Source organism: Dromaius novaehollandiae, chromosome 18 (assembly GCF_036370855.1).
Source record: "Dromaius novaehollandiae isolate bDroNov1 chromosome 18, bDroNov1.hap1, whole genome shotgun sequence".
NCBI lineage: Eukaryota > Metazoa > Chordata > Aves > Casuariiformes > Dromaiidae > Dromaius > Dromaius novaehollandiae.
The window spans coordinates 15317809-15332724 of record NC_088115.1 but is presented as its reverse complement, the minus strand read 5'-3'; the positions used below and the strand labels follow the sequence as shown (position 1 = coordinate 15332724).

General features: G+C 72.8%; 2 protein-coding genes across 2 annotated transcripts in view; both read left to right on the top strand.

The window, feature by feature from the left end:
* Positions 1-3602, top strand: part of SDK2 (sidekick cell adhesion molecule 2) — a 41627-nt gene extending 38025 nt beyond the window's left edge. Inside the window, exons 42-45 of the mRNA XM_064522815.1 lie at positions 77-217; positions 773-911; positions 1393-1519; positions 2637-3602. Coding sequence (XP_064378885.1) covers positions 77-217; positions 773-911; positions 1393-1519; positions 2637-2990 — 761 coding nt within the window. The 3' untranslated portion in view covers positions 2991-3602. The remainder of the gene's footprint in view (positions 1-76; positions 218-772; positions 912-1392; positions 1520-2636) is intronic.
* A 2961-nt stretch (positions 3603-6563) lies between these two features.
* On the top strand, positions 6564-13013 carry CDC42EP4 (CDC42 effector protein 4). Its single transcript, XM_064522814.1, has 2 exons — positions 6564-6712; positions 11178-13013. Exon 2 carries the CDS (start codon positions 11291-11293, stop codon positions 12137-12139), a length of 849 nt encoding a protein of 282 aa, XP_064378884.1. The 5' UTR covers positions 6564-6712; positions 11178-11290; the 3' UTR covers positions 12140-13013.
* The last annotated feature ends 1903 nt before the right edge of the window (positions 13014-14916 follow it).

The following is a 14916-nucleotide window of genomic DNA, read 5'->3' as shown; positions in this document are numbered from 1 at the left end:
TCCCCCGCGCGGATCCAGCCCCCCATCCGTGCGCGGGGTGGCCCTGATCCCCCCTGACGCCCTCCGCTGTGTCCAGCCCAGAAAGCCAACCCCTTCTATGAGGAATGGTGGTTCCTGGTGGTCATCGCCCTCGTCGGGCTCATCTTCATCCTCCTGCTCGTCTTCGTGCTCATCATCCGCGGGCAGAGCAAGAAGTACGCCAAGAAGTCGGACTCGGGTGAGCACCGCGGGGAGGGGACCGGCGGGCAGCGCCGCGTCCTCGGGGCCGGCGGGTCCGAGCGTCCCCCCGCCGGGGCGGCGGGACCCGAAAGCAGCGCCCATCCCCGCTGCCTCGGGGCCTGGTGGCATCCAAGGAAGACGTTGCAGGCTTCGTGGAGAGCGCTGGGAGCTGGGGATTAAATAAATGGCTTGTCTCGCCGTCAGCTGCAGAGGCAGGGCAGCCCGGGGCTCGGCGGAGGTCACCGGGATTAGTCAAACACGGCTCTGTTTTCTTAGCTGCATCAAGGGCTCAAATTGTGGGGAAAATCCAGACCTCCTCGTTAAATAAACAGAGCCGTGGAGCCGGGAGCCGGAGGGGATGCTGTGGGTCGGGGGCTGAGCCGCGGCGGGGCCGGGCGCGGGGCCACCGTGCTCAGCGGCATCCCCAGCCCGGTGCCGCCTGGCACCCGGTAGGGACCGTGCTCCCTCGGAGGCCTCCGGGGAGGATGCGCGGGAGCTGCCGGTGGTGGGGGCTGCCGGCCGGCCCCAGCTCAGCTCCGCGCCCCCGCCGCAGGGAACGGCGCCAAGGCGAACGCCCTGAGCCACGGCGAGATGGTGAGCCTGGACGAGGGCAGCTTCCCCGCCCTGGAGCTCAACAACCGGCGCCTCTCCGTCAAGAACTCCTTCTGCCGCAAGAACGGCATCTACACCCGGTAGGGACCCCCGCCGCCCCCGGGGACCTGCCACTGCATGGGGACCTGCCATCCCCCAAGGATCTGCATCCCCCAGGGACCTGTTCCTCTGTGGGGACGTGCCACCCCATGGGGACGTGCCACCCCATGGGAACCTGCCAATCCACGGGGACCTGCTGCCCTATGGGGACCTGCCATCCCCCAGGGACCATGGGGACCCCCCAGGGACCTGCCACCTGCGGGGACCCGTGTGTTGTCCTCACGCCTCCGCTGCAGCCACCTGGCACCAGCCCTGTCCACCGAGCGCTAAGGGATGAGAGATGCTAAATGCCCCAAAACACCGGGAATCCCCGTGGGCCACCGGCAGGGGCTGGGGGGGTCTCGCACAGCTCGGGGCTGGAGGTGGGGGGTCCCAGGCACCAGCTGGGCTCCATCCCCACGTGCGGCACGGCCCCGAGGGGGGGCAGCGCCAAGCACGCCCGAGCGCCCGTGTCTCGCTGAGGTCCCCGCCGCGGCCCAGCCCTGGCAGCCTGCACTACTCGGACGAGGACGTGACCAAGTACAACGACCTCATCCCCGCCGAGAGCAGCAGCCTCACGGAAAAGCCCTCAGAGGTGTCTGACTCTCAGGTAACCGGCCCCCCCAGGCCCCCCCCAGCCTCGGCCCTGCGGCTCCTCCCGCGCCCCGCGAAGACGGGATGCGGGAGCATCTCCCTGGGTGGGGGGATGCAGCACCGCGGCCGTGCCGGCGGGTCCCCCCGCGCCGAGCCGAGCTGCCAGCCGCGGGACCGCGCTCAGCTCCCTTTGGCATTGTCAGGGCTCGAGTGTCTTTGAGGAGCTGTCGAGAGCCGCGAGAGCTGGCAGCCGGGGCCGGATCGCTTTCCCGGCGGCCGCGCCGCCCCTCAATGGGCCCTTTGTGCGCGGCCGGGGAGCTGCATTCGATTACAGCCGCGAGCGCAGGGAGAGCGGGGCGGCAGCGCGGCCAGCCCAGCCTCCCCCCGGCCCCCTGCTCCCCAAAATGCAGCCCCCGGCCCCCCCAGGGGCTCCCCGCTGGCGCTGGCCTGCCCGAGGATGACGCAGGCATTTTGCTTCGGGTTTTGCTCCTCTTTAGCAAGCGGCAGAGGCGCCTGGGCTGCAGCACGGCCAGGGCTGCGCCGTCCCCGGGGAGGGCTGGGATCTCGGCGTGGGGCGGCCGCGGCGAGCCCGGGGGCTGCGTTCATGGGGGAGCTGGTGTCCCCATGGAGCGGCGCGGTGCTGGAAAGCCCGAGCTGGGACAGGGGCACTAGAGCAAGCTCGCCCCATTGCTCGGGTGCAAGCTCGCCCCAGTGCTTGTGGTACAAGCTCACCCCACACTTGGGCTGCAGGCTCGCCCCATTGCTTGTGGTGCAAGCTCGCCCCATTGCTTTGGGCTGCAAGCTCGCCCTATTGCCTGGGGGGTGAGCTCGCCCATTGCTTTTGGCTTTAAGCTAGCCCCATTGCTTGGGTGCAAGCTCGCCCCATTGCTTTGGGGTGCAAGCTCGCCCCATTGCTTGGTGTCAAGCTTGCCCCATTGCCTGGGGGGATAAGCTCGCCCCATTGCTTTTGGCTGTAAGCTCGCCCCATTGCTCCGGGCTGCGAGCTCGCCCCATTGCTTTTGGCTGTAAGCTCGCCCCATTGCTCCGGGCTGTGAGCTCACCCCATGGCTCGGGAGCCTGACTGGCAGGCAGCGCCCTCCGCCCCCGCGCTCACCCCCTTCCCGTGTCCGCAGGGAAGCGACAGCGAGTACGAGGTGGACGGGAGCCACCAGAAAGCCCCCTCCTTCGTCAACCACTACATCAGCGACCCCACCTACTACAACTCGTGGCGGCGGCAGCAGAAGGGCATCTCCCGCGCCCAGGCCTACAGCTACACTGAGAGCGACTCGGGGGAGCCCGAGCAGGGGCCCCCGGCCCCCGGCGCCCCCCCGCAGCAGGGCAGCCTCTTCCGCCCCGCCGCCAGCAGGACTCCCACCCCCCAGGCGCCCACCAACCCCCCCAGCCAGCCCGGCACCCTCTACCGCCCGCCCAGCAGCCTGGCGCCCGGCTCCCGGGCCCCCATCGCCGGCTTCTCCTCCTTCGTTTGACGTTTATCCGTGTCCTTTGACGTTCATCCATCGGGCAGGGGACGGACCCGGGGGAACGAAGGACACCCCCAAAAAGCTAAGAAACGGAAGAAAGTCGAGCGGGGCGAGGAGGAGGATGCCGGGAGGGTGCAGGGGCGCCAGCTCCACCGTGGCTTTTTGCTTTTCCCTGCGGAGCAAGATGACAGTGACTCTGCAAGGGCCGGGACCGAAGCCAAGTGCTTTTTTGGCTAAAGCTTTCTGCACCGGACTCCTGGGCCCGTGCTGCACCGTGGGGCGGGGGTGCATCGCCGGCGGGCAGCCGGGCTGGGGGTGCTCCGCTTACCGCACCCCCTCCGGAGGCGAAATCCCACCCGGGCTCCGGAGGAGGCAGGCGGCCCTGGCCCTGGGAGCGCCGCGGCGGCGGCTGGGTGAGGCGGCGATGCCCCGGGGCGCGGGGCAGGACGCAGCTCCCCGGGCTCCTGCCGCTTTGGGTTGGTTTCTTTTCTAATTGCGTTCCAGCGTGGCGGCCCGGAGCACCGGGCTGCGGTGAGTTTGGGCGGTCTCAGCGCGGCGAAACGCACGCGGTGCCCAGCGGCGAGCCGGGGCCGATGCCAATAAACAGCCTGAGGATCACGCGGGCTCTGCGCTTCCCTGTCGCGGCTTGCAGCCCGCGGCGAGGGCGGGGGGGGGCTGCGGCTGGGGGGATCGGGTGGGCAAATCCCGCCCCTCGTTTGTGGGTCATGGGCAGCTGCGAGACCCCAGCCCCACCGCGGCTTCAGCCTCTCCCGGTGGCTTTGCCACGACCGGTTCCCCAACAGCGATTTTCCCGGCTGCCTCTGCTCCCCCGGGACCGGGAGAGGCGCCAGCAGAGCAGGGCAAATCCTGCCGGAGTCGGGGCGGCCGCTTGCCGGGGGCGGCATCGTGCCCAGCACGGGCACCGCGAGGGCAGGGACGTGCCAGAAATGGGGGGTTGCGACCTGGGAACCCCGGCGGCATTTCACAATCTATTTGTATTTATTTGCTTTAGCCGAAGTGGTGTTAGTATTTGAGGAAAGTCAAATAGTTGCATTTTTCCTGGCTGCGATTAAATCCAGCAAGGCGAGATCAAAGGGCGGCGCAGGAGCAGCCCTGCCGCCCGCGCTCACCTTTTCCTCCCGGATTTTCCAGCTCTCTGCCAGCTCCAGGGCAGGCGCAAACCCAGCGTCCCCGCTTTCCCCTTGCCTCAGGGCGCGGGACCGGGACGGCTCCGTCCCATGGCCCCAGCGGCTGGACGGGACCCAGCGTGCTGTGGAGCTCCCGCGCCGCCGGCCCTGCTGCCTCCCGCCCCGGCGATGCCGCCCCTGGCCGCGGGCAGAGGCAGGATCCGGGCCTGGGCATCCCGCCCGGCCACGGAACTGCCTCGCGCTCCGGGGCTGTATCCCGGCCGCGGGGTGCCCAGGCTGGAGCCGTGCTGGGGCAGCGTTCCCGCAGGGCCGGGATGGTGGCAGCACCGGCGGCGTTGTGCAAACCCGTTGGCAGGGCAGGCCGGCGAGGGAGGCACGAGCTTGGGTGACGAGCACGGGGCAGGGGCCAGGCGCGCGGGCGCGAGCCGGGGCCCGTGGGCATCGGCGGGGGGTCCTGCGGTGGCCAGGGCCACTTTGGGGTGGTTTGGCTACTGGGGCCACTTTGGGGTGTTTTCTGGCCGTGGCTGATGCCGATGCAGCGCCGGGAGCTGGGATTCGGGGTGGGCACCGGCACGCCGGGGTGCCTGTCCCGCGGCAGGGGGGATCCTGGCAGAGCCCCCGGGAGCACCGCGGCACGGTGCAGCCGCTCTCGCAGACAAAGCTGGCAGGCGCTGGCTGCCGCGGCGGGAGGAGGGGAGCGGGCTGCTGGGAAACGTGGCGCTTTCCCCCGGCCGCGCTCGCCAGCGCTTCTCTGCTCCGCTCCGCTCCGCTCTGCAAAGCGGCCGAGGCAGCGGCGGTGGCGGGTTCAGGAGGGGTCACCGCTCCCCGCTCCCGGCCACGGCACGGCCCGGGAGCTGCCCCCGCGCCGCCGGCCCCGGCGGGTGATGCTAATCCCTCCCGACGCGCTGTCGCGCCCAGCGCCGTGCTCCCGTGACGGCGTCAGGTGAGGCGGCAGCCGCGGGCGACGCGGGCCCCCGGCCAGCCCAGCGCGCGCCGCGTCCCGCCGGCGACGTCGCGGGGAATGAGCAGGCGGGAGGCGGAATGGGCGGCGGGCCGGGCTGGGGCTCCGGGACACCCTGCCCCTCCTCATCTGCCCCTGACCCGAAAAACCAGCTGCATCCCGCTGCGGACGGGCTGCTTCCGACTCGCCCTGCCTCAGTTTCCCCAAATGCAAAGCAGGGGGAGGAACACGGCCAGACAAACTGGCTATGGAAATGGTGATAACGCGAACGCGGGAAGCGGCAAGGCCTGGGGAAGGAAAGCCGGGCACCGCGGAGGCGGGAGGCCCGGGGACGGCGCGGGACACGCCGGAGCTCACCCCGCCGGCGCCTGCTTGCAAGTCCCAGCGTCTCCGCAACGCAGCGGCGGTGCCTGCGGCTGTGCCGGGAACGGCCTCGTGCTTTGCCAGGCAGGGAAAGCTCCGTGCCAGGCGAGCCAGCGCCGCGCTGCCGCTGCCCAGCCCGCTGGCCACCCTCCAGCTGCGCCCGCCGCCGGGGCCCACAGCCGCCCCACATCCACATCCGCATCCCCTCCCGGTGCGGGGGTCCCGCTGCATCCCACGGGCCCTGCTCCGGCAGGTTGGGAGCCGAGGCCGGCGGCTCCAGCACGCCGTCCCTTATCCGCCAGGCCGGCTCCATCCGCCGCGGCGCCAGACGCTCCGGAATATGCAAGAAGCGCTGCATTAGGCAGATTCGGGATAATCTTGTCTCTCCCGCCCCTTTTCTCCCACGAAGGTCTCGCCTTAATCTCTCGAAGGGATTGTGCAGCCCTGAACTCTCCCTTTCGGGGCGGGCAGCAGCTCGGGTGGGTCGGTGCCGTGGTGGCGGCCCTGGCACCCCCATCCCTGCCCTCCGGACCCCGGATCGTCCCCACGCCCTGGAGGGGGGTCCTCGGCACCCTGCACCACGCCTGGGCCGGCCGAGGGGGACGGGGGGGACCCGCGGGAGGCGGTGGGTGGCGGGGGGCGAGCGCGGGTGCTGCAGCATCGCGGGGGCCCCGCCGCGGTGGGCTCGGGGCCGCGGGGCTCGGCGGCGGCGGCAGGCCGGGACGTGGGCGCTCGGCCAGCGCCGGCCCCGGCCCCTCCCGCCTGCTCAGCGCCGCTTAATCCCGTTAATTAACCAGCGGTGGCTGCGCCCAGGGGCCAGCGCGGCCCCGCTGCCGCCCGGCCACGGCGCCCCGACGCCACGCGGGGGGGCCCGGGACCCCCCAGGCCCACGGGGCCCCCAGACCCCACTTGAGGGGGGATGCTCGTGACCCCCCCACACACGCGGGAAGGGCCCCGCGCTCCGCTCCCCGCCCGGGAGCCCCCGCCGCCCCCCGCGTGGGCCGCCCCCCCGCCGTGGGGGCCGCGCCCGGGACCGGCCCCCCCCCGCCCCGCTCGGGTTTGAATGGAGGGAGTCGGGGGGGTGGGAGCTGCCCGGTGACGTGGCGCCGCCCCATTGGCCGGGGCGGGGCGATGACATCATGCGCGCCGCGGCGGTAGTGGTGGGGGTGCGGTTTCACCCCGCAGCGGGTTCGGCTCGGCTCGGCTCGGTACCGGACGGCCGGGCCATGGGCTGGGAGCGGGCCCCGAGCGGGCAGGTAGGAGGGGGCCGGGGCACGGTGCGGTGCGGTCCGGCGCGGGGGGAGGCACCGGGCCCTGGCGCTGCTATTGTGCGGGGAAGGGAGGGGGCGCGCCGGGACCCGGACCGGGACGCGGACCAGGACCGGGACTGGGACCGGGACCGGGATCACGATCACACCGCGCGGGTCCGGGCCAGCCCAGCCGCCGGTCCGGCCGCTCCCGGGGCAGCGCGCAGCCTTACGGCGGCGGGCTGGGGCGGCGGGGCGAGGCGGAGCCCGGCCGCGCCCGAGGAGACCCCGCCGCGGGGGCGGACGGCGGCCCCGACGCCGAGGGAGCCGCCGCGCCCGGGATTGAATAGCCGGAGGGGACCGGGGGAGGGGGGGGCGGCAACGCCCGGGACTCTCCTGGCCCCCCGGGGCGGCGGCGGCGGGGTCCGGCCGGGCGCGGGGCCCGGAGCGGGGCCGGGGAGCGGCCCGCGGGCGCGGGAGCCGCCGGGGCCGGCGGGCAGGGCTGCGGCGGGCGGGTTTGCGGGCTCCCCTTAGCGAAGGGGTTAACAGGATGCTTCGCCCGCGGAGCCGGGTTTGCCCAGCCCGGGCGCGCCTCGCCCGACGGGGGCCCCGGGCCGGCGGTCAGCGCGGCTCGCTCGGGACGCGGCCCAAACCGGGCAGGCGGGCGGCCCCCGCGAGCCCGGGCGGCACCGAGAGCCCGGGGAGCGCCGCGACCCCCGGGCCGGCCCCGCGGAGCCGCAGGGCTGCCCGCCCGTGGCTGTTAGTCCCCCGAGGGCTCCGGGCAGGCGCTCGGAGCTGCCCGGAGCCCTTCTCGGAAATGTTGATCCTCGCCGTGCTGGAGCGGGTCCAGCACCACCCTGGGCTCGCTCCGGAGCGCCGGGACGGGGCGCAGACCGGTGCTGAGTCAGAGGCAGAGCCGTGCCGAAATCCCCCGCCGGCTCTTCCTCCTGGGGCCAGGGATCGGGGCTTCCCGTCCAGCGGGATCCTGCCTTCCCGGCGGTCAGCATCCCGGGAGAGAGCGCGGGGGCCGCTCGGGGAGGGGGCTCTGCCCGGCTGCGCCAGCCAGGCCGCGGGGTTGGCCCGTCCCCTCGGAGCGGGACCGCGGGCTGGGGGCAACGGGTCACCGTCGCCATTCGGGAGCCCGACGCAGCCCGCGCTGCCCTGGACTGACCCCAGCCAGAGCGGCGTTACGTATGGATGTTTCCAAGTGCCGAATCTATAGATCGGGAAGCCTGTTAAAAAGGGAGCCGGGATCGTTAGCTGTCCGATGGAGGAGCCGAGGCGTGGAGCGACGCGGCCGGCCGGGCCGGCGCAGCGAAGAGTGGCGGCAGGGCTGAGAGCACCGACGCTGCGTCCCGGGCCAGGGCTTCCTCCCGGCAGGACTTGCAGGAAATGAGCCCGGTTGGGACAGAGCTGCCATGGAGACCGCGGCTGCGTCCCGCTGAGGCTGGCGTGGGGTCTGGGCCCCGGTGGAGAGGCAGAACGAGACCGACCCGAACCCCGAGCGCGGGGAGCAGAGGACCGGGGCGACTCGGCTCCCTCCCCCCGGCTCCGGCGCCGCCGGCGTTGTGCTGAGCGCGGCCGTCTCGCTGCCTTTGTTCGCCGGGTTTTGTTGTGAGCGAGGTCAGCGGCGCCGGGGCCCCGCGGCAGGTAGGGCGGCGAGCGGGGGAGCCTGGTCTTTGCTTCCTGCCCGCCCCAGCTAAGCTGGGAACGTCGAGCCCGGCAGAGGCCTGTTTAGCCCCGGCGCCCGTCGGACGCTGGCCAGGCGCTGCTGTCGGATGGAGGGAGCAAGGGCCGGCGGCGAGATAACCTCTCCCCCCGGAAACGTCTCCTCGGAGCTGGCGGCTGGTTCGCGGCCCTGCCGCGGCAGGATTTACGGTCCGCTGCTTGTTCTGGCTTGTCCCGCCAAGAGCTGCGCCGTGAACTCTGGATCGCTCTCGCTCGGCAGCCGTCCCTCGGGGAGCGCTGCTATGCGGCTGGCACCGGCGCCGGCCCCGGGGTCAGTGCGGCTCCCCCCGGCCCGGCTGGGCCGTCTCACCCGCTCTGACACTCGCTGCCGGCTGCCTCGCTGCTTGCAGAGGTGCTGCAGCGGCCGGAGCCGGACCCTCTGCGTGGCCCGCAGCGGTCGCAGAGCTGCAGCAGGGTCCCGGTGCCGGGGGACGGGAGCAGAGCCGTCGGCTGCACCGGAGAGGAGAGGAGTCCCCGGCGCGGGCGGAAGGCAGCTCCAGCCCGCCGCCTTCCCGGGGGCCTGGGGCCGCGCCGCGGGCTCACTGCCCGGCCTCTCGGGTTACCCGGCGGCGCTGGCCGGGGACAGGCAGTGGGGCCGCGCCGGCCCCGTTTCCTTTGCAACAGCGTCCGCAGCGCTGGTGTCATCGGATCGGCTCTGCGCTGTCCCCCGGCGCCCGGAGCAGAAAGGGCTCTGTGTCCCCAGGAGCCGGGCTGGTGGCTCCGCTTGGGACGGTGACCGCGGGCGGCATCGGCCCCTGGCGGGGCGTCTTGGCCGCTAGGAAAAGCCGCCGCAAGCCAGGGGGTCGGGGGGGACGCGGCGGCTTGCTGGGAGGCAGCCGGAGCGCCGCGGGATGGGGCGGCCGCTCCCGCGCGCCGGTAACGCCGCAACCCCCCGCCGGCCCCTCCGCCGAGGCTTGCAAAGCATCTCGCAAACGCCGAACTTGGCCTCGAAATCTAAATACAGGGAGGGACGGTCCCCAGATGGCCTAAATCAGCAGCGCCGCTGCCTTGCCCGGCACTGTTTGCTTTATGTGAAAGCAAAGGCTGCAGGAATGCCGGCCTGAAAGGGAACCTCGCAAAGGGAAAATGCCTGCGCCGCGCACCCCCCCGCCCGCACACCCCCCTGCACGCATGCACAAACGCAGGCGCTGGGCCCGCGTGAGAGCCTGGCGGCAGCGAGCGGGCTCCCGCCGGCTTATTGTCCGCAGACAAATGGAGAGGGCCGGGCGAGGGGGAGAAGAGCTGGGCGAGGGGGGAAAGAGCCGGCCGGGCTCGAGGCGGCCACAGCCGTGCGGATGAGGGGCCGCTGGGTGCAGGCGGAGCTGCTGCCCGCTCCCCTGCCCGGCCCCAGCACGTCCGCCTGCGTCTCCGGGAGCGGGAGCGAGGCGCCGAGGGCTCCTGCTCGCTGCAGCCACGTTGCTGCGGGAGGTGACGGGGCATCGGCACCGGGTCGGGCCGTGCCCGCGCTCCCCGGCTGCGGGAGGTGGGTGCATGCACGTGCAACGGCCGGCCGTGCCGCTGCGCAGCGAGGGAGCCGTGGGGCGGGAGGAGCAGGGAGGGGAGCCGAGCGCCGGGACTTTGCTCCTGCCTGGGGTCAGAGTCCAGCCTCCCCGCTGCGGCGTGCCCGTGCTCTGCTTCCGGCGGTGTGGGGCAGGTTTCGGGAAGGGACGGGGGCTGGAGCCCTTCCGTGGGCACACTGGGTGCTGTGTCGCCCCGTGGGGTGCACGAGGCTGGTGTCTGGCCGGGCACAGCCGCTGCCCTGCTGCACCGGGGCCATGCACACGCAGCCACTGCCGTTTGCTGCAGCAGGACGCCCGGAGCTTGGCAGCTCCTCGTGCCCAGGCTGGGAGCGGGATGGGCAGCAGGTTCTCCTAAATCCATGCCAGTGCCCTGCCACCCTGCAGGCGCCGTCGCTGCTCGCCCAGGCTCGCGGGGGGACGCCGGCCGTCCCGGCCCGTCCTGCCCCGTGCCCCTCGCCGTGGCGCCGCGGCGGCCTGCGTGCGCAGCGCTGCCTCCCGGGGCTCCTCGCCCTCCTCGCGCGCTTCCTGCCGTCTGGTTCCAATTCGTCCTGGCGGCCGCTCCTCCCTGCGTGCTTCCAATTAAAAAAAAAAAATCCCAGGCATCTTCTCGGCATCGGGCTCCCGGCGGCAGGCGTGCGGCCGTGCCCCTCTCCGCCCCACGTCCTCCCCGTGTCCGTCCCAGCCGTGGTGGCCGGTTCGGGCTTGGAGTGCTGCTGCGGAGCCGGGCTGGCCGTGAGACCCGGCTCCGCGCGTTGGGGGTGCCGGGCTGGGGGGCACCGTCCCCATCCCCGAGGAGCCCGGCCGGGTGTGCCGGCCCGTCCCCGTCTGCGCCGCGACAATGCGCTATTGTTCGGCCGGGAAGGGAAGGGAAGGGAAACCTGCGCGCGAGGGGGGCTGCAGCGCCGGGGGGTCGCACCGGAGGCGGCCCCGGCTCACGCACGGGCAGGGCCGGGACGAGGACACGCTGCAAGCGGCTTGGGGAGGGGGTCTGGGGACCGTCCCCCTGCGGGGCCATGCCCGGCCCTGGACGGGAGGAGGCTTTTGCCATGGGGAAGGCGAGCTGCTGGCGGCCAGCGAGTGCAGCACCCTGTGCATGCATGTCTGCCTGCATATGTGCGTGCACGTGCATGCATCTTGCAGCCTTGCACGGGCCGAGGTGGCATCTCCAGGGCCGTGCCAGTCGGTGTCCTCGAAGCCTGACCGTGTCCCTCTCTCCTGTCCCCTAGGAGTGACCCGTCTCTGAAGCAGCAGGCGCCCTGACGCGGAGCGCGAGGGGCCCGCGAGGCGCCGGCGGCCCCGGGTGCGTGCAGGCGCGCGCGGCTCCCTCCCCGCCGGCACCATGCCCATCCTCAAGCAGCTCGTCTCCAACTCGGCCCACTCCAAGCGGCGCTCGCGGGCCGACCTGACGGCCGAGATGATCAGCGCGCCGCTGGGGGACTTCAGGCACACCATGCACGTGGGCCGGGCCGGGGACGCCTTCGGGGACACCTCCTTCCTCACCAGCAAGGCGGGCGAGCCGGGGCCGGAGGGCGGCGAGGAGCCGGGCGCCTCCAAGCCGGGGCTGCTGTCCCGCCGCTTCCGCAGCAGCAAGCGCTCGCAGTCGGTGACGCGGGGCGACCGGCGCGACATGCTGGGCTCGCTGCGCGACTCGGCCCTCTTCGTGAAGAACGCCGTCTCCCTGCCGCAGCTCAACGAGAAGGAGGTGGACCGCGGCGCCGCGCAGCTGCCCAAGAGCCTCTCCTCCAGCCCCGTGAAGGCCACGCCGGAGCAGGGCAGCCCCGAGGAGCGGCAGCGCCCCAACGGGGCGGCCGCCGGCCCGCCGAGCCCCGGCCTGGACGAGCGCGACTTTGGGGACATCACGGAGCTGCCCGTGCTGGTGGCCAAGAGCGGGGCGGGCATGAAGCACGCCGAGTCCATCATGTCCTTCCACATCGACCTGGGGCCCTCCATGCTCGGCGACGTCCTCAGCATCATGGATAAGGAGCAGTGGGAGCAGGAGGAGGGCGGCGAGGCCGGCCCGGAGGAGGAGGGCAGGGGACCGCCGGGCTCCCCGGCAGCCCGCGGCGCCAGGGACAGCAGTTCGGAGGAGCGCAGCCCCGGCCCCGGGGGCACCCGGCCCGGCCCCCCCCGGCGCCCCGACGGGGAGTTCTCCTTCGCCGACGAGGACGACGACGAGATCAGGGTATAAGGCGGGCGGCCGAGCCGAGGGGTCCGGTTCCCCTCCGCGGTTGCTCGGACCCGGGGCCGGAGGAGCGAGCGGCGGCGGTGCCGGGATGAGCGGTGCGGGGGGGGGACGGAGCCCCCGCGGCCCCGGCTTATCCCGCGGGGACCTGGCCGGCGCAGCGGGAGCGTCTCCGGCCACCAGCGCCCGATCCCGCCATCGCTCCGGCACATCCCGGGAGGGGAAGCAGATCCGTCTTGGTTCTTCTTGTTGGACTTTGGATGTTAGCTCGATTTCTTTTTCCCTGCCGTAGAGCAATATAGAATCAAACAGGACGAGGCTTCAAAGTTTTAGCTCCTTTAGTAATATATATATATATCCCCCCCCATACAGTTTATATTGGTCTCTGATTTGTACTTAACTCTCTTTACTTTTGCTTTTGGTTTTAACTGAGGGGGGATTCCTACGAGGAAGGACTTGGCTGGGCAGCTCGGCGCTGCACGGGGGCACCGGGCTTTCTGCAGAGCGGGGGAGCCCCCAGCCTCGTGGAGCCGGGGGGGCTGCTCCCTGCTGCCGCCGGCTGCTCCCACTGGTGCATCCTGGTTGCTTCCCGCAGGGATGCTTCCCGCAGGGATGCCCTTGCTCCGTGTGATGGGGCGGTGTTGCCCGGAGCTGGGGGGGGGCTCAGGCTGGGAGGGGGGTGTCCCCGCGGTCCCCCTCGGCTGCCCGTGCCAGGGAGCATTGCCGCGGGTGGGAGCGTGGGTCCGTCTCCGGCGTGGGAAGCGCGTGGCCCCCGCAGCCCCACAGCGTGCCCCCGGCACCGCCGCTGCAGGCGGGTGGATGCGGAGGGTTTTATACCTTGTATGTAAAAAATGCAAAGAATAAAAGGAAACGGTAGTGACGGCGGTGGCCTGTGTTCTTGGGGGACAGGGAGGGGGGTGCTGGTACGGGACAGCTCAGACCCCGCTGCGGGACCCCTGGGAGCGGTGCAGGACCCCGGGAACGGGCAGCCGCCGTCTCGGAGCAGGGCTGCCCGCGGAGGGAGGAGGCGGCCGAGCTCCCGCGGGCCGGATCTGGCTCGGGGCTGCGGCCCTGCAGCCAGGCGGGCGGCTGCCAGGCAGGGCAGTGCCAGGCCCCCTCTCTGCCCCCCGCGGCCGCTTTATTCGAGCAGGGGGAGGTGACGGCAGCGCAGAACTGGCTGTCCCCGCTGCCGCGGGCTGGTGGCCAGCGCTGTGCCTGCCCCGCCGCGGCGTCCCTGCTGGGTTCCCCCCCGGCAGCCCCTTCCGTGCCGCTCGGCGGCAGCGTCCAGCGGGACGAGAGCGCGGTGCAAAGCCCCAGCGCAGCCAGAGCATCGCGGGGTCTGTCCCGGCCGGGGCTTTGCATGGGGCCGGTGCTGGATTCAGCCCCTCCGAACTTCCCGGTGCTGGAGCCGAGGGGTCCGGGCAGCCGGGCAGGGGCAGGCCGGGCTGGCGGGAGCGGGCGAGCGCGGCGCCGCGGCCGGGGCACAATGCGGGCCTGTGCGCGAGCCAGCGGCCGGCACCGTGCCCCGCTGCGGGGACACTGGCCTATTGTCCGGGGCGGGAGGACAACAGCAGCTGTGGCCGGTGCTTCCCCGGGCCCCTCTGCCACCACGGCCGCCCCTGGGCCGGGGTCCCGGAGAAGCACCCGGCGCGTTGCTGCGCCTGCATCTCCTGCCCCCAGTGATGCTCTGCACCGCGGCGGTGCAGGGCGGGCGGCTCGCTGGGGGCTGCTCCCCCCCCAGGTCACCCTGCAGCCCCCTCGCTCCCCGGGGCTGCCGGCGAAGCGGCACGGGACGCCCTCGGCCGTCATGCAGCAATCGCGATCGTTGTGACGCCTGTCGGCTCCAGCCTCCCGCTCGGCAGCACCGGCTTGCCGCGAGCCGACGGGGCAGAAATGCTGTGCCGGAGCCGGCCGGCTGCACCGGGGCACCGGCATCCCTGCGTCAGCTGGGCATCGCGCCGGAGCTGCTGCAATCCCCACCGGGATCCCGGCCGGCATCAGCCCCGCTGCAGCCGCCGGTGCCCCGAAAGCCCGCACCGGATGGGTGCTGCCGGGTCTCGCCCCGGTGCGGGGAGCGGTGCGCCTGGGCGTGCACGGCGGCGAGGCCGGCGCGGAGGCCGCTCCGGCAGGCGCACGGCGTTGGTCCAGCGGGTTTATCGCTGGTGACAGAATGGGAGCAGGGCTGCAGCCCTGTGCGTCAGGCCACGGAGGAGCCCCGGGGCACGGGGGCTTTGCCGGGTGAGGAAGCACGCGGTGCTGCGGGCACTGCCTGGCCTGCGGTGCGGACGCGGCAGCCCCCGCCGGGGGCCCGGGGCTGCAGCTCTGCTTTGGTGGGTGCCAGGCACTGCAGAGCAGGACCAGCGACGTCACGCAGCGATGCTCGGAGCACTCGGGGTGCAAAGAAAACCTCGCGGCTCCGTCCCTGCCAGCAAGGCAATCGGGCACGGCATGACGGCCGTGTTCAGCTCCGTTTGCAGAGTCTCCCCGCGTCGTCCCCGGCTGAGCAGTGAGCCTCGATGCGGGCGGGGGGGGTGAGCCGGTGTGGGGCAGCCCCCGCGAGCCCGCCGCTCCCGGAGCTGCCGGCCGGCTGCTCTCCCTGCAGTGCTGGCACCGGGGCCGACGGCGGAGAAGCAGATGTCAGGCGGGAGGCGGTGGCGGGGGCTCGAGCACGGCCGGCGGTGGGGCCCGGGCTGAGCCGCCTGCAGCTCCCGGCTGCAAATTGAGATCAGATGTGAGCAGCTCGGCTCCCTAAATGGGGGGCTGGGGCTGCAGCCTGGCTGGGT

Excerpts from the sequence above, each read along its gene's own strand:
- CDC42EP4 (XM_064522814.1), top strand. The coding sequence starts at position 11,291 with ATGCCCATCCTCAAGCAGCTCGTCTCCAACTCGGCCCACTCCAAGCGG.